The sequence below is a fragment of the Trachurus japonicus genome, chromosome 20, assembly GCF_045865225.1.
Source record: "Trachurus japonicus isolate A0001 chromosome 20, Traja_1.0".
NCBI lineage: Eukaryota > Metazoa > Chordata > Actinopteri > Carangiformes > Carangidae > Trachurus > Trachurus japonicus.
In genome coordinates, this window is record NC_140926.1 from 11818292 (window position 1) to 11837000 (window position 18709).

General features: G+C 42.1%; 1 protein-coding gene across 4 annotated transcripts in view; it reads right to left on the minus strand.

The window, feature by feature from the left end:
* Nucleotides 1-18709, minus strand: part of pola1 (polymerase (DNA directed), alpha 1) — a 52555-nt gene that overhangs the window by 7506 nt on the left and 26340 nt on the right. For all 4 annotated transcript variants that reach the window (XM_085764032.1, XM_085764033.1, XM_085764031.1 and 1 more), the window contains exons 34-36: nt 16783-16914; nt 8636-8752; nt 1938-2031 (exon numbers count right to left, since the gene is read on the minus strand). In XM_085764032.1, the coding sequence (XP_085620158.1) occupies nt 1938-2031; nt 8636-8752; nt 16783-16914 (343 nt within the window). The remainder of the gene's footprint in view (nt 1-1937; nt 2032-8635; nt 8753-16782; nt 16915-18709) is intronic.

The following is an 18709-nucleotide window of genomic DNA, read 5'->3' on the forward strand; positions in this document are numbered from 1 at the left end:
TCTTCCAATCTTTACTTTTTTAGTGGGATCTAATAGTTTCACCTCCTCAGTCTCAAACCCAAACTGTTGAGACCCACTGGTCTATCCTATTGTTCTGCAAGCTGAACACTTTGCATGTGAAGTGCGTCTGTTTTTGAAGTAGGAAGTGGACGGATAGCACATGTACATCGTCTGTCTTTTTACCCAATCACTTTGGATTTGTTCCCGATATAGACCATAAAATGAGACGAGATGTTAAACTGAACCAGAATCTACAGTGGTGTTGTATACTCAACACTATAGATTTTGCCTTCTGTATGTGTGTTAAAATGTGAGCACGAAATAACCAATGCGTTGTTTACACAGAAACGATTTGAATAAAAAATGCAAAAGTGGTGTTGCGTTATCACTTTTTATTCCGTGTTTAGACGAGTGTTTATGGGGGGAAATCTGTGTGCATACAGTGATGCAGAACTTTGTGGAATCCGACATGATTGTTGTTATTTTCCTGTACTGGCGCATGCCTATGACGTAAACGCGTACGTGACGTGAGCAGACTGGAGCAGACTTTTGCGTTGTTACCTTAAGATTTCCACTCTGGAGGGTGGTTTCCCTTTTTTTGTGTTTTTAAACCCCCAAAACGCAGTTGCAGTCTAAACGAAAGGCACATCCGCTAAAACATTTTGTCGTTTTCACCAGCGAGCCTAGTTGTCGTGTTAACAGGGCCTGAAGCTCGGGAGGAGAAAGCGCAGAGCGGATCAAAAACACTGCAAAGGCAAAGCAACATAAAGAAAAGAGGAGAGTCAGGAATTGATTGGCGATGATTTCTTGCATCTGGGCAAAGACAGAAATAAAAGAAAGCAAAAATGGAGGCTATAATCATGTTAGTACTCCTTCCCTTCCCTCCCTCCTCTACACCGGTCCAATCCCTCTATTTCAGCTCCCTCCATCTTCTGAGTGGTCATCTGTTGATTACATGTTATATTTACCTCTGCTGTCTCACTCTTTGGCTGCCTCACTCAGGTCCAGCCTGGCACACACACACTCGCTGTGTTAGCGGGCATACATACATAAATAACATACATACATAAATATTTAATCAAATAAATAAATCACTCGGCCCAGCGGCCCTTTCTAATCAAGTGACATCAATCAGGGAGAACTATGGGTAAAGAGGCCTTGTGGCTGACGCCTACTGAGCGCGCCCAGAGCGCTGGAGTAGCGTCTATTTGAGTCCAAGGGGGAAATATACGCTCCATGTCCCATTATAGGAGAAGGGCTATCCTTTCGTCAGCGCGCCCATTACTCCCCCTATCATTTCCCCAAATCTAAAACCTGTTTTCAATCAACACAGCCAAACGAGTGCCTGTCCAAGAGAGGGAGAGAGAGAGAGAGAGAGAGAAAGGAAAGAGAGAGCAGAGGAGAGAGAGCAGTAGGGATGGACAGTGAGGGTAGGGGCAGAGGGAGAGCGATGGAGGGCTCTTTCCTTCTTTCTTCCAGTGATTGGAGCGTTTTGCATTCTGTATGTGTGTGTGATTGAATCCGTCTCCTAAATTAGGGCTGTCGACTCGAGGAGCTGAATGTCCTTAACCCCCCTCCCCATATCCAATGCCTGTACTCTGTTACTTTTGTGTGTATGTGTGTGTGTGTGTGTGAGTCTCATGTGTGTCACATCATTGGTGAATATTGTAAGTGCACCTCTGGGTATAAGCTTTACGTTGAGCCATTGATTGCTAATGCTATGTTACATGTGTGTTTGTGAGGACGCATTGTTTGGACATCAAAATTCAAACTTCAGGAGCAATTCTGGTAACTTGATTTCACTTACGAGGACAGTGCGGAAACAAAAACAGCAAAACAGAGAATAAAATGTGATCATAGTTAAGTTAAGAAGCCTCTGAAGCCCCAAACAAGACCTAACAGTACAGTAACAAGTGTGTGTGTGTATGTAGTCTTACTTTTCTCATCATTCTGCAGTGTTTTGGCAGCATGGTCCCAGTCAAAGATGAATCTGTAGAAGCAGAGCTGGTTGTACAGGGCCTTCTCAGAGTACTGTAGAGAGAGCACACACACACGCACACAAACAAACAGTGTTACTTCAACAAAAACAACAGACAACCAAACCCGACACACAAACTAATGAACATAAAGGCAAAAATGTTGTCATCATGATGTTAACAAAGAAACTGTGCTTCATGTGGATCCGTCACTCTGTCAACAAACATGGCATCATAGCAAAATGTCCATCACAGACAGTTACATCTCATTCAAACATAGTTTCAACATCGATTTAGATTATAAAAATAAGCGGTAAAAATGTTTGTAACTGTTTTCCCATGTTAACAAACTTTTAAATATATAATAGGAGAATTACACGTCTGTCTTAAAGTCAGACAAGGCTAGAAGTGTGAGTTCAGATTCAGATTTATTTGTCCTTTGCAGCAAACTTGTTTTCACCAACCTGTACAAACTCATGCATGTAGAAGTAAAACGATGGTAAATCAAATTCGCGTTTTGACAACCAAAAGTGACACATTTGTTCTGAGTCCACTTTCTCCAACCTGGAAAATGATCGCTTTTTATAACTTGATATAGCAGGAAAGTGCCATTTTAGGCCTGAGGAGGCTGCGAAGGCAGTTTACCTCACATCTATCAGAGAAAAGATTAATTAAGAAAATATTTGGCTGATTAATGAATAATTAAAGTCAACACATGAGAGACTTTACTCATTTGCTTTGATTTCATTGAAGAGAAAAACACAGTACGACACCACTTGCTGGATACAGTTAACAAACCAACGCGGCTACTAATCCACTTTATCCCCTTACAGTATACAAAGGTTATTATCACTTCCTGTTATTTAGCACAGATCATGTCAGGATCATGACGGGGCGTAAAAGCGTCCAAACAGCTGAATAAACCGGGTTTATCAGTTTGAGACTGTGTCGATTGGACGTGCACTTCGCTCGTGGGACTGTATCTGCCTGAAAACATCTCCCTTCCTCTGTGTGACACAGTACAGCAAGAAAACAAATTTGCTTGCTTTGTTAATCTCCACTGCAATTAACTGAAGCCACACGACAGCCTGCCAGAGGGAGAGAGAGAGAGACAGAGAGGATGAGCAAGAGAGAGGGAGAGGTGGGAGGGAAAGAAGAGAGAGGGAAAAAAAGAGCAAAAGAGAGAAAAGGGTAAAGATACAGAAAGAACAGAGAGATGGAGAGAATCACAGACAGTGAGGAAGAGAGAGAGAGAGAAAAGAGGGGATCGGGCCTGAAATACCCTCCCTCATAATAGTTTGTTGTGATAAGCCATTGTGAGAGAGGCATGCGAACAGCCGAGGCTGTCAATTTGATTAGCCATTATACTGCATGTTTAATTGCAGTTATTGGCTCGTCATTTCCCTGCTACGCTGGAGAGGGCACGCTAAGCCCCGACCCCACACTGCCATCAGGTGTGCGCCGAGTGCTTTATTATTACCACCAGGAAGAATCCCCTGATAATTCCTGTGTGTCAGTATCTGTGTGTGTGTGTGTGTGTGTCTGTGACTGAAGTGAAGCGCTTGTGTGTGTGCCCATTATACCTGCCAATCGGCAATGTGCGTAATTGTAATTTCAGTTTTTACTGCTGTGGCATAATCAAGTGGCAAGACTATCTAATGCAACTAAATGTAAACTATGGGATGTGTGAATATGAGCAAGTGGCTGAATGAGAATGTGTGTGTGTGTGTGCGCGTGCATGTATGTGTGTGTGTGTGTGCATGTGTGTGTGAGTGTTTAATGGCTTTCTATGGCTGCCCACATGGCACGCACAGCTGTTGACCGTTGATGCACTGTCTAGTCAACAACCAAACCATGCACATCCCATAATGGAGCCTCGGTTACGGTTGCCAAGGTTGAAAAGCTCGGTCGGCACAAACACCGCACACCACTTCTTCCTCTTGAAAATAAAACACACACACACACACACACACACACACACACATCTGCACGCACACACACATACATACACACACACGGCCGCACATTCTTCTAACAATATAATACTGATTGTGGGCGGTCCAGTCGCTGCATACTGATTGATTGACAGGTGTCAGAAAGGCGTGGCCAAAATGTTACAGGGTTGTTATTGAATTTAGAGCCCCTCAACCCCACCTCACTCTCTCCCTCACACACACACACACACACACACACACACACACACACACACACACACACACACACGCCTACCTCGTCATTCAGCTCGGTGCTTTGTTCCTGCACTGACACCATTTCAATTTGCTCCACAAATCTGCAGCATTTTCAGCCTGACTGCCTAAGGAGCAAACCAGCTGTGAAATTGCCTCTCTCCCGGGAGCGTAGGACCCCCCAGCCCCCACCTCGTACCCCTTTGCTCCTTTGCCTCCCTCTTCCCCGACTGGCTCCCCCTCCTGACACACACACACACACACATATCTCCCCCTTTGCGTGTGTACACATGCACAAACACAGTTAAGCCTAAAGGCAGAGGGAGATGCGAGAAAAGAAAGATGGGGATGGAGACAGGATGTATAGAATAAAGGAAAAAAGTAAGAAATAAGAAAAGAAAGCTAAATCTTACAAATTGATTCAAATAGCAGAGCAACAGTCTAAAATGGCGCGCACAATAAAACCAGCACTCAGGACTTTCTCAGAGCCTTAAAAACACTCGTCTCTGCCTTTTAGGGGACACACATGCAGCCGCTAAGACACATGCGCCCGACCTCCAAAGAACTTTTTGTGCACTATACCGTGGCTCAGGTGCAGCGCTGGAGCAGTTAATGAAAAGGCAGTCAGTCAGACAATATGTCTGAGTGTGTGTGTGGGGGGTGACAGTGCAGCAGGCCCAACAGAGTTTAAGGAGGATGGAAAGTGTGCAAACTGCTGAAAGACTTCGACTATTCAACACCGTGACACATATATGACTTGGAGGAAAACTATCGCGGCGCCGGTGACACAAACAAGGCCCCGGCATTACACACTTTTCTCTATACTCTATACTCCGGCTAAGCTGCAAACACGCGTTGTAAAAAAATAAAATAAAAAAACTCCAAGCCCCGAGCCCTTACACAACCGCAGCTGCAGAAAGAGAGAGGGAGTGAAACAGGGAGGGAGATGGAGAGAAACAAACATACATTTTCCCTCAGCTGTGAGGCCACAAGGCTTTAAAACTCTTGAGCTTTTTAGATGCGATGAGCATTATTGCCAGTTGTGGTAGTCACGCCGATCAGCTTCACAAGACACCATAATGAGTCAATATATGTAAATCTTTACTAGGCAAACACGGCAGGAAACAAAGGCATTTAACTGGTGCTCTCGCCCGCAAGCCTCCAACGATTCAGCACCGGTAATTTCTCCCCATTGAAAGGCATAATTGCCTGCTATTTGAAGATATTCATGCTCAATTTTTGAAATTAATTTCAATTGGGGGGAAATGTAGAAATGTCAGCTCCAGTGAAAGGGATTTGATTTCAATTATCCTCACTCAAAGGACTGTGATTTCCAAATACACTTAAGCAAAATTATGACAAGAATTTTTGTTCGGCAAAATTCAGTGTTTAAAGAGCGATTAGGCGATAATGGGGCAGCTTTGAGCCGGCAGTGAATGCAGCCGTCTCCCTCTGAAAGGCACTCAATTATCTCTGATTGCTCCCGCTATAATGTATCAAATAGAGATACCTGCTATTGCCGTAATTTGTGTGAAAATTAACATGCTGCAATTTCCACTAGAGGGAAAAAGGGAGCTCTAATGGGCGCCTGAGCGTACATCAATAAAACGAGGAGAGAAAAAGAGAGAGACAGAAAGGGAGGGTGAGAGGAGGAGAGAAAGAGCAAGCCAGGAGAAGAGAGAATGGGTGTAAGAGCTAAGGAGGGAGGGAGGAGAGAGAAAGAAAATGAAAAGAAAAGGAGCACGGGAAGAAAGCGTTGAATAAAAGGGGGGAAGAAAGGGAAAGTTAGGACAGGGTGAGAAAAAAGCACCCTATTTGAGTTAAGCACTGTGAAGGGAGGGAGAGGAGAGAGGGAGAGAGCTGTAGAGCGAGGGATAGAGGAAGAGAAAGAAATTTAATTTACTGAAAATATTACAAATTGCACCTGTGCATAACTCCCCCAAATTACCAACCAATCAAGGCAGAGTGCCTATTACTCTCCCATTACATGGAGATCAGATCACGCTCTGAATCTGTGTCCAGTGAGAGAGAGGGAGGGAGGGAGGGAGAGAAAGAAAAGAGGCAGAGCGAGAGAGAGATAGAGAGAGAGATGGATGGATGGAGGTGAAGAGAGGAGAGGCAGCAACCCACGGCGATGGTAAATGTACCATGATGCAAGAGAGGAAAAAAGGGAACGCCGAGTCACAAACAAGAAGCGCCTTCCTTCACAGATGCTCTGCCACAAACACAACGTTTTCAGTGTCGCTTACACAAAAGGCAAAAAAAACCCTGATTGTCTTTATGGCCGGTGCTGATATCAACGTAATAAGATATGATGACTGGCGGATATAAAAGCACGAACGGAATGAAGCTAAAGCACAGAAATCTGATGGTGTTTCCAACCTATAAACTAAAAAAGAAGAAAATAAAGAAGGAGAAGGAGAAGCAGCAACCTCTCAGCAGTAACTGGTGGATGCCTCATCATCTCCTCTTCTTGTTGGAGCCCGGTCTGTCTACCCCCAGCTCAAATAGCCATGAATGGCCTCTTGAGTACTTTGCATAATTGGCAGCAATTTAATATGTAAGCTGCTGGGCTATTAATCACTATGCAATAGCATGATTCAGAAAACAATGTTACCCAATACTTAAAAAAAAAAAAGAAAAAAGTCAGTGTTAGCCTAATATGAAATCACCTCATACCCAATTCTTCTCAGGTAGAGGTCAAAGGTCAGGGTCAGCTGCAGTTATGAGTGTTTAAATGTCTTGCTGAAGGCATAAGATGCATGCTTTAGTACGGCAAATCATTTCATTTGTATTTTTCACCCATTAAAATGGTCTGTCTTTTATTTTTGACATTTCATTTGTTGATTGTTGAAATTCCCCGACTTAATATTTAGACAATATGTAGTTGCTATGTACACTATAGGCGGAAACAAGAGAAGAAACACAACAACACCTGGTTGTATCAAGTCCAGTCTGACACGAGCAGTCAGATATTTGGTTATGTCCTGCTCTCAGTCGGTGTGACGATGGTGGATAAAGCCAACAAGTAAGATGAGCGTCCTGTATTCCCGCCCCTGCCACCTAAACGATTGATTTCAAAGCTTGTTCTGAGCTTAAATGTCACACAAGTTGAATTTAAGACATGAGCGCCACTGAAAAACACACTCCCTGTCCTCCCTGTTTCTGCAGAGCAGCTTTACAGTTTAAAACACTGCATGTTATCTGTTTGTTTATTCCCTCCTATCACTACCTGTACCCAGCACATGGCATTGACAGGTTATAACAGATCCATTTAATAATCAATACCAACTACCAGTTTTTTAAATTGGCAAAAATTCATATGCATTTATCAATAATCAGACCCATATTTGTAAAGTGAGTCTCATTGTGAACATATTTATCTTATCTTTCTCAATTTAATCTTACCTCAGAGTAAAGTAAATATTTTCACATGCATCCACTTTGCTGAAGCAGGACAACTTTCAAAAAATATGCTAAGTTAAACAAACGTTGTGGTCTAGATTTTACTAGGTTTTACTTTGTATCCCGTTTACTTTATTTACACTTTTCCCTACGTTAACGCAAAGCACTTTGTACTGTTGTTGGTTAAGTCTGTTGTCATCACCGTCATCACCCGTACCCCAGAGATGTGCATAAAAAGACTACGTAATGATAGAGTAGGGAGTCAAACCAGGTAAAATGAAGCCAGGCTGCAGGTTTTAGGGGTAGTGAAAGGGTGGCATGAGTGAGCACAGAGAGTTAAATGTTTTATTCAGCCCACAGTTTAAAGTGCCGCGGCCCTTCAGGCACAGCAATGGCCGCCTAAGTGGCTACAGTGACAGCAGAAATTGGCCTTCTGGTTTACAACCTGTCGACACAGAGCCAGACACAGCAAAGCAGCCAGAGGGGACAGATAGGAGCAGAGCGCACAAGATAAAAAAATTGACAGGAGAGAGTTAAGGCAAAGGGTTGAGACAGGAATGGTCGGAATGGGACAGAGACAGAAAAAAAAAAAAAAATAGATTGAACCGTCACGCTCAAATTGAAAGGGAGAGTGTTTCTTTTTAAATCCAGTGGTCAAGCTAACAAAGTGTTCATAAGGCAGCTACAAGAGCGAGACAGACAGATGCTTTTAATGGCTAAACTACCGTCCAGCTCTTAGTGCCTTCGAACGCACGACAGCGAGCGCCTGTGTATGTGTATGTTCGTATGTGTGTGTGTGTAAGGACGCAACATCAAACGTACACACTCGCACTCGCGCTGGAAGACAAAGAGAGTATCGCTTTGATCCGAGGGTATATACAGTGTAACGTGATACTAACGAGCAGAGATGTACAGCACATAGGAGAGGAGGGGAGACTCCAGCTCCATAGCACCATCACCTGGACAAACCCTACACAATTCAACTGTGTGTGTGTTGGCCAGACAAGAGAGTGTGTATTTTCTCTTGCACTGTAAGGGAATGCAAAGCTGTGTATGTGTGTGTGTTACCTCAGGTCTGAGAGTGGCTCTGGTGCAGGCGGGGCAGATGGGTCCGTGGCGGGAGAAGGCGATGGGCAAACGTCTGGTCCTGTTCTGACAGGCCTGGTCCTCACACACCAACCAGCCCTGTAGGAGACACAGCAGAAGTTTTATTTACACTCACTCTTAAACTTCAAAATCAAGCGACTCGTCACGTTACGTTTCAAATTAAAAGCTTCTCACGTGAGTTTTGCTGCTTTTATAAACCTGTGTAAACGTGAATATATTGTTTACATGAAACAAGACAATTGAAGGTGTTGTTGCTCCGTAGAAAATGTGATGGACATTTTTTTTTTGTATTTCAAGGCTTTATGGACCAAATGATTCATCAGAAACATTATGGACAGATAAACAGGTAATGATGTATCCTCAATAAATCTATCCAGGATGGATTTAAAAAGTGGCAACACATCCACGATCAATAATAATGCTCCATTGTGGGTTGTTTATCTGTGAGCGTTGTGGTTGCTCCCGGGGTTTTGTCTGCTCTGAAGAACAAACAAAACGCTTGAAATCAATTGCTTTAAGTTATACTGTAACCCATTTGTCAATTTCAATTCAATGGTTTTCAGAGCATTTATCAAACTCTGTGAATTTCCATCACTGCAATTCCAGGTTTTTAAAGTCCAAAAGACATCCCTGATGTAAATGTCTCAAAACTCACACACACAAACACACCATATGGCATCGAAAAGTACATTACATAAACTTAGTCATCAAACGTGCTCATGTTAGCATTTATTTTGTCAATAAAGGTTTTTCGTAAACATTGACAATAACAACATCAACAAAACAAACTTTTGTTGTGGAACTGTTTCTGGTAATGGGGAAATTTTGCTGAAAATTGTCGCTTCCATTTAGCCGCTTTAATTCTGCACAACGCTGACGAGAAAAGTAAAAACAGGAGCGACAAAAACACAAACAACTGCAGAAAAACATTTTTTAAAAAAAAGGACGGAGGTTGACATCTGACTTTGCACACACACACACACACTCCTCCTCCTCGCTCTGTCTTTACATTTGAATGTATCCTCCTCAGCTGCTGTGTGTCGTGGTCCTGCACTTGTCAGACAGGCAGAGCAGCAGACAGCCAAAACGGCAGTAGTTAGGACCCCCCGGGGTGAGGTAGTGACCCTGGGCAGGTGCTGTGGTCTAACCCTCTCAATCTCCCCGTATTCTTCCAGACCCCTCCTCCTCCTCTGCTTCTTATGCCCTGTCATTACTAAGTGGGTTTAAAGGGGAGGGGGTTAATGCCCAACTAATGACAGAGCATAAGACCCACCGCTATCAAAGCCTTTGCTTCTTTCCTCTATCTATCCTTCCCTTCCTTCCTTTCTTTCTCTCAAAATAAACCCCCCGAAAAACCGCTGCACCTGTCTTTCCATCCACATCCCCCTCACACATTCACTGTCTCTCTCATTGATTTTTGTGTTCGCCTTTGTCTCGTGTCTTGATTAGTTCTGAGCAACAACTAGAAAAGAAATAATGAAGATTATCGTTTTGTTTGTTTTTTTCTTTACAGCCAACTCTACAGTATATAAATCTTTTTTCTTTTTCCTCCACGGTGTAGGAACCTTTCACTGGCAGAGCGAACTGGGATAAACTGTCGCTGATTACAGGAGAGGGTCACCTGTATCAGTGTCTCAGGTGACATGTTGTGTGCCTGTGATTCAAATAAAAAATAAATAAATACAAATAAATGAAAAGAAAAAAAACCCAACAACCCCGCTTGGTCTCCCTCGCTTTACAATATTGAATAAACAGTGTAATTAAACTCTGACACTGATCAACACAAACATAGTCTCAATTCTGTACAAACAGATCCAAATCAACTAAATGGCATTAAAGCAATTACACTGCGGAGTGAATGTGGATGAGTATTGTGCCCCTTTAACACAACTGGACACTGTAATCTTCCCTCCATTGTCATCTGCACAATTGTTTACAACCTGTACGGTGACAGTGAGTAATGAGAAATATTAAACCTCTGCCACTAAATCTCACTTGGACTCACGTCTTGACTGTTGTAAATATCAAATTTAGTAGCTTTGATGTTCAGGATTGTTGATTTGATTTATTACCGGTAGTTTCTTGCAGGTTTTTTTCATCATTTAAACTGTGAAGTGAGCATTTTAGCATTTGAGCTGCGTTCTTCTGACTATTTTATTTCCAAACTTTTGGCTAAATGAATGGTTTATTGTATGTGTCTTCTTAGTGTTGGTCGTTATCAGTGTTTTAGTACTCTGTCCTAATCATGTCAATACAGCTGTTTTTGTGCAATGGTATGTTTGTATTGTTTGTTAAGTGGATGTATGTGTTTTTACTGGTGGCAAAGTAGTTTCCCCTTGGGGATCAATAAAGTTTTATATCTATCTATCTATCTATCTATCTATCTATCTATCTATCTATCTATCTATCTATCTATCTATCTATCTATCTATCTATCTATCTATCTATCTAAACTGACAACAACCCTGGGTCATCAGAACCATCTGAGTGGATCTCACAGCAACAAGTCGACATGTGATCTCTGGATAAATACCTGCAGATAAACCGTCCACTGCTCTGAGATCTGAGGTAGATTTGCTCTGTTTATTTCATTTTGAGGTTAAATGCCAGTTCGACCACGGCGCAAGAGCAGTGGTCGGCCTGTTAATCACACACAGAGCTGATCTTTGTGATAACCATGTGGTTTTATTGTGTGGTTTGGCAGGATGTCACCTCTTCACCTAAACCTAACTTTGTCCCAACTTAAAAGCTTCACATTCAATTTAAAATTTAATGACATGTTTTTTGTCCCTATAGAGGACAGGGCACGTCCTAATAATGTGACTACGTAAATAGATTTAGGTCCACTAATACCTGGACCACACACACTCCATCACCAATCTCCTCTAAATGAAAACCAAACACACACGTTCAACAAAAAGCATACACATACGTCCCAAATCAATTTACAAAGTCCCAGAGTTCACAGTTTTACCCACAACCCCTTGCTCCACAACTAATTATCTAAACACCTCGATCGAGCTGGTACAAAGAGCCGAGCACCATGGGAAATGAGACTGCTCCACCGTCTCTGATAAAGACATGCCCGGGACAATGGCTCATGGAGGTGAGAGATAAGGTGTGTGAGAGCGGGCGCTGTTTGATCTCCATCATGTTTTTGTGTGTTTCTTATGACACAGGCCTCGGCACACACTGTTATTCCCATGAGACTCACACACACACACAGACACACACACAGATACATACATCCACCATTAATCACTTCCCATTCACATGCGTTTAACTGAATTAATAGGACACAGATTAAAGATACAACTGCCCCAAAACACACATGCACAACTGAGAAGAGCTCAGAGGAAGAAAAACTACCCACAATGCCCTCCTGTGACTCAACACCCCTCCACCCAACACACAGACACACACTCAATATAGAAAATAAGTTCAGATTAAGTGCAGTGGACCTGTGTGAGCTATACAGAAAGGACTAAAAACAAGGAGCACATGAGGAGTGAGGCAGGAAGGAAAAAAAAAAAAATCTAATTGAGGCATTTCGCCGGAGCGAGGGTGGGGGGTGGCGGTGTACACTCGGACGTGAGAGAATAAAGGCTCATAATTGCATAATTATAGCAGTGGATATCTGACACATTGAATGTAGACGTCAAATGAGTTCCACATAATTTAACCAAACAGAGGCAAGACCAGGCCACGACAGGGCCCACCACGAAATGTACCCTCTCTCTTCTTCTCCTTCTTTGTCTGTTCGCTTTTTTTTTTTTTTTTTTTTTTTTTAACACTCGTCTCTTCCGCCTCCTCTCGACTGTTACAGTCTCATCATTCGGGCTCTGATTCTTTAACAACCTCCTCCTATCTCTGTAGTTGTGTACAAAAGCTGCATCAATGCATTTTTAAGAGTTAATTCTTTGGTCTTGTTGCTGCTGGTTCTGACACTCTCACCAGTGCAGCCAATCAGCATTTAATTTAAACCATCACTTCATAATCAAGGAGCCGATCAGTCACAATTTGATGATCTATTAGTTCTTTGAATTATTATTAAGGCAGAACATCCACTCAAATAGATACTGAACTTATGATCGGCTCTTTTCACTAATTTACAACAGAATAGTGACTAAAACATTAAACAACAAAAGGTCAAAGGTCAGCTGCCGGTACTTAGAGCTGCAGCTACCATTTTCTTATAAGCCGACTGGACATTTTCTCAATGAATCAATCGATCAATTTGTTTTTTAAAACATGTCCAAATAAAGAAAAATTAACTTCAAAACCTCCTAAAGGTGAAGCCGACACCTCATCACTTGAAACAACCAATGAAAAAGTCAAAGTCAGACTTAGAGAGGAACTGTGCAGGATTTGTAGCTTAACTATGCTACATTAAACAGCTTTGGAGTAATTGTGATGGTTAAATAAATGGCTTAACTTGTTACAAGGGAGAATGAGACTCTCTGAGTTGCCTTCCACGTGTGTGTCACTTATTGCATCTCTTGGCTGAAAAACAACTTTGCAAGATCGGGACCACCGCCCTGGTGTCCCAGCTCTCGTCTCTGCGGCAACGCGACACGAAACGTGCCCCATAACCTGTAATCTCTTGTTTATAACGGACGAAACTACACAAATAAACACGTCGTAACATCGTATCTGATAAATAATGCTATCTACTGCTCTATTGATTGATTTCTTAGATCGTAAACAAATGCACATGGCCAGGAGGAGGGTTAGCAAAACAGCGGAAAGCGACCGGACTTGCATATTTCCTCTTTAGGTCACTGCAAATAAACAATAATCAAAATAGTTGGATATTGATGCTTTGTTGATCAGTTGATAGATGAATGAAGCAATCAGTTCAGCTCTACTGTTAAAGTGGAGAAGCTTTGACATGACTCAGGAGTCAGCCAGTGGCAGAGGAATCCACCTGCACCACGCACGCACATGCACTGACACACACACACAAATACATGCACACACACACGAGAGAGAGAGAGAGAGCTCTAACTGTTTTTTGTGCTTCAGCAGTCAACACTTCCAGCTTTAATGTGAATAGACCTAAGATCGGTCTACTTCACAAACACACACTCAGAGACACACATGCACATACTCTGACACACACACACACACACACACACACACACACACACACAGAGTGAATAAAGCTCAAACGGTTCCACTTTGTACCTCCTCCGCTTAATCAAAGCTTCTCTATTCAACAATTTGACCTTTTGTTCAAAACAGGATTATCACCTTCTCTGGTCTTCATTCACCCTTTCTCTCTCCCTCCCCCTTTCTTCTCTTGCCCCTCAGCCCGTTTCCAGGGGCGACCTGCATGACGAGGGTAATTGCAATAATTTGTTAAATGCCATGGCAACGGTGGTTAGATGGGAGGGGTTTTTTTAAAAAAAAAGAAAGAAAAAAAAGAAAAAAGAAGAATTGGGTGGTTCAGGAAACAAGCGAATCTCTCATTTTGCCAAAGACAGTGGGACGAGAGGAGGAGAGGATGACAACTGAGTGTGTGTGTGTGCATGTGTGTGTTTATGTGTGTGTGGGTGAGGGAAGGAGGGAGGGAGGGAGGGAGAGCAAGGAGTGAAGAAGTGTTTGCCCATTCTCAGGGCGCTGGTTTATTGATAATGGTGGGGATTGGGGGGCGACATTACTAATGATTAATGTCTCAGTGGTTTTAGCTCAGGACGCCAACATTCATGTACACACACACACATCACACGCACACACACAGAGACACACACACACACAGAGGTGCAGAGCTTTCACTCTATCTGCCCAGACAAACAGCTCTATTTGAACTCTCCCTCGGCCTGAAAGGAATCCTTAATTACACAATATTACCCCTCTTCATTGCACCGCTGTGTGTGCTCTGTCCACTGCTGTTCAGCCTCCAGTGGTGTGTGTGTATGTGTGTGTGTGTGTTGCTGTGCGTGTGTGTGTGTATGTGTTGCTGTGTGAGGTGTAAGTATTCAGTGGTAGCAGCTGTTTCACACATCGTGACAAAGGGGTTGAGGGGGACTCGCTCCCCACACATTCACCACACTAATTGATTTCTGTTCAGCACTGTGGGAGAGTAAGCCCGTCTCTCACACACATACACACACTTTTTTCACAGACAGCGCATTCCTCTCTCTCAAGAACAAGGTGTTAGAAGCTACCAGGACGAGAGAGAGAGAGAGAGAGAGCCCTCTACAAAGACAACACAGGAATCCAGTTTAATTCACTCCCAAGCTGCTCGTCAGGCGTCGCCTACAGTGACAACTTGTTACTGAAAATTAACCTCGGACAAAAAGCTGAACTTGAAAACACCTTTTTTTGCAGCTGTAAACTCGGTTTTATAAACTTGTATTGTGTTAATATTGTAGACTTGTACTTTGAGCTCCCTGCCTCATTCACACACTTACACATGCTGTGCAGAAAGAAATACTTATACCACCTGAGAGATAGTCAGCAAAATACATCAATTTGTGTACGATGTAGCCTAACATTATGTCTTTTTAAGAAAGATACTTTGCAGTGGAAATACTTTTGCACACCTGTTGACAGAAAAGTGCGTCGGAGGAGGAGGTGGCGAAGAAACTCCCGCACACTTTCTTCTTACTTGCATATTATTTACTGTTAAAAGGACAAACAAAACAACCAAAACGTTGGCCTTACAGATACAGAAAGATACATTTAAAAAAAAAGAAGAAATAACGGTTTGGGCTTGATGTTAGCCAGTCAGCTACTCAACTAGCATTAGGTTAAAGTTTACGTTATGCTAATGCAGGTCAACAAAGGTGTGACCCTTCGCCTGAACTTTCAGAGCCTGAGTTCGAATGTCCATAGCAACTTCCAGCCTCTGGACCGTCTGGACTTTATTTAAGGAGAAAACCCCCGAATTACAACCTCACAGTTGTTTGCCTCTTACCAACCAGTCAAGCCGACCTTTGACTTTTAGGATATAAAATATCCCGACATATCATCATTTAATCCTGTAAAACTTCTGTCTTATTTGTGTTGTGGTTTGTGACCAAATCCCCATCAGTTCATCCTTGGATGGAAATGAAGGTTTGAACCAAACTGGAGCGAATCAGCAATTAAGAACAAGGAGGTGTTTAGATTTTTTTCAGGGACTTATCAATGATCAAAATCCTTGATGATTAATATACCATTGACAGATTGTCTAATCATCTAATTGTAGAACCTGTAAAGCTTGTGTTTAGTGTAAATAATAATGATTCAATCTCTATCTCCTTAATCTTTAAAGTCAAGAGTTAAATCCTTAGTTTTTGCTGAATCTTCAATAAGCCGCCCTTTTTTTAGATGGCTTAAATTTTGCTTTACCATCCAAGGAAACCAACAGAGTGCATGTAAAACGTGGTATTCAAAGTAAGAATGTGCAATTAAGTATTTTCATGGATCATGCTGCTATAAATCTTTCTGGTGGTCTTTTCATTTTGCAAGCGTAATGTGCTCTTTGGTTGAAAATGTCAGCGCAGTGCCCTGCTGAGGTTTCCCTCATCTTTCGTCCAACATCCTTTTGATGGCTTCTCTTACCATCACTGCATCTATTGCATCCCCCCATTGTGTTAAATACAGTCCATCCATTTTATAGACACTCTGTGGAAGGTCAATTTTCACAAGTTTTGACAATTTCATCACATACAGCTCAGTTTCTCTGACTACTTGAGCCAGCATTAATTTCTTTAGGAACGAGTTGCTTGCTAATGGTGTGGGGAAAAAAACAGTGTTTGATCTAACACTTGGAGCCGACACACAGTCCTTTTTACATTCACTATGAATTACTGGATTTCACCAAGGGGGTGAATAAACTATATATCGAGCCATCTATGAGCCAATCTGATCCAATGAGACATATGTTGCATATAAAAGTGTATTAGCAACCTCGGTTCATCTAAATTGTACATTGGAGCAAACAAATAAAAAATAGAGTGGAGGGACTCATCTGTTTGCAGCAGTTGCAGCATTACACATCTAATTAAATCTAAATGAAGTCCATTTGTGTCCCTGCTGGTGGTGAAGAAGCACAAATGTGTGTGTGTCTGTGTATTTAGCGGAGCCCCACTCATGGTCACAAACAGAGAAATACTCACAGAGTAGTATTTTTTGATGTGGCGACGGATGTCGAGTAGAAGCTTGTTGCTGATGTTGACAGCGTAGTCGATGGGGCGGCTCCCGCACGGGATGTGACAACATCGCATTAAGCTGGGCTCCAACTTTGCACCCTGCAAGAAAGAATATTTAATGTGTCACATCTGAGGAAAACAACAGATGACACTTAAAACACAAACAACAACACGATCAACTTGAGCCTCTAAACAAAAAATTCTTCAGTCTGATTCAGAATACAAATACATCCAGGAAGCAGTGGGAACGTTGGAAATAAAATCTATTGAAAACTGAAGGGTGCAAAGAGTTGATGACCCCCAAGCAGGAAAGTGAAAAAATTCAAAAAATAAAACAGAGTTTAAAACAATGATGTGAATATGGTGTAAACTAATATCCTTCAAAATGTGTATCAGAAATAATCTTTTCTAGCACAAATAAAGTTCAAGTTCTTCATTGAACAATGTTTTGTTAATCAAAATGATAGTAACTCTGTTTTTAAAGGTACTGAAATTTAGGATGCAAAGTGAGAGAGCCTCTTTGTCAAACTAATTTATCTTTATTTCCATTTCAACTTTGTTTTTAATAATATTTTTAATGTTCCTTTTAGGTAATAGGATCTAGTTTCAATTATGCCAACTCCATTTCTAAGAAACCACCAGTGTGACATGGGAAATGGCTCTGAAGACACAGCACCCAACGAGTCTCAGCTGCGGTGGAAAAGAAACAATGAATCAAAGAGGAAAAACACTGGCAAGATGTGTCATGATTTGATTGTTGTATTCATGATTAAACAGGAAAAGTTTCATGTCAGATCAAGCCTCCAAAAGGCTCCTGCCACAGTGATCCAACACTGTCCACAAAGAAAAAGAACAGGATTTTCACTTTCTCATCCAGGGGCCCCAAAACATCCCCTTCTAACTATATTATATTAGCATCAAAAATGAAAAATACCGTACCCAACCCCATAGACGATCAGAGAACAATGCTGTCCTTTGCAAAATCCATTTGCATTTGGCTCCAAATTTAGGTAAATCCAATTTACATAGATTAAAAGGTTTTCACACTATGAAGTCTGTTGTTCTGTATCCTTAGCTACAATGACTGTTAAGTGGGAGGCATTTACTACAGCCTCTGTGCAAGAATTAAAATTTCTCTCTCACACCAGACATCATGAATGTAGCATCCTGGGCTTTAATATATGCACAGGGACTCATCACAGCTGTGGTTTTTAACCCGGGAATCAGAAAAAGGCAGTTATGTAACAGAGAAACGTGGCCATTACCTTTAAAGGTCCACAAAGAACACTTCAAGTGGAAGGTGTGAGGGCTTAAAGCGCCCCTGGGTCCAGTAAATCTTAACATTATTGTAGCCTGAAGAAAACAGGTCAGAATGACCTCGGTACCTCTGAATTGTCCACATGACAGGAAGGCGTATAGGTAATGCAATGAAAAAAGTAACCACAGCACATAACAATTACACTAAATATAACAGCTTTAAACACTCGCTCCCTTTCAACCTGAACTCCATTTAACTGTCGCATTGATAGCGGGAAAAAAGGTTTCTGCAGAGAAGTCAATGACACACAGGAATGCATGTGACACCCCCCCACTCAGCACACACACTGACTTTTTGTTTGCTTACATCATTCTTTTTTGGAGGAGAAAATTAAAAGAAAAAAAAAAAACACCATATTTTTGAGGCCAGTTCAAGTCAATCAGCTCATTTGGCTCCTTTAATATAAACGCATTAACCTTCCAACTCCATCACGCCTCCCTCTTCCTTTTCCTCGTCTTCTTCATGTCTTGTTCTTCCCAGTTTTTTTGCTCTGGACACAAACTGACAGCCTCCCTTCTTCTCCCTCCATGATATCCTCCCCCTCTTCTTTTATCTCCCTTGTTTCATTCCTAACTT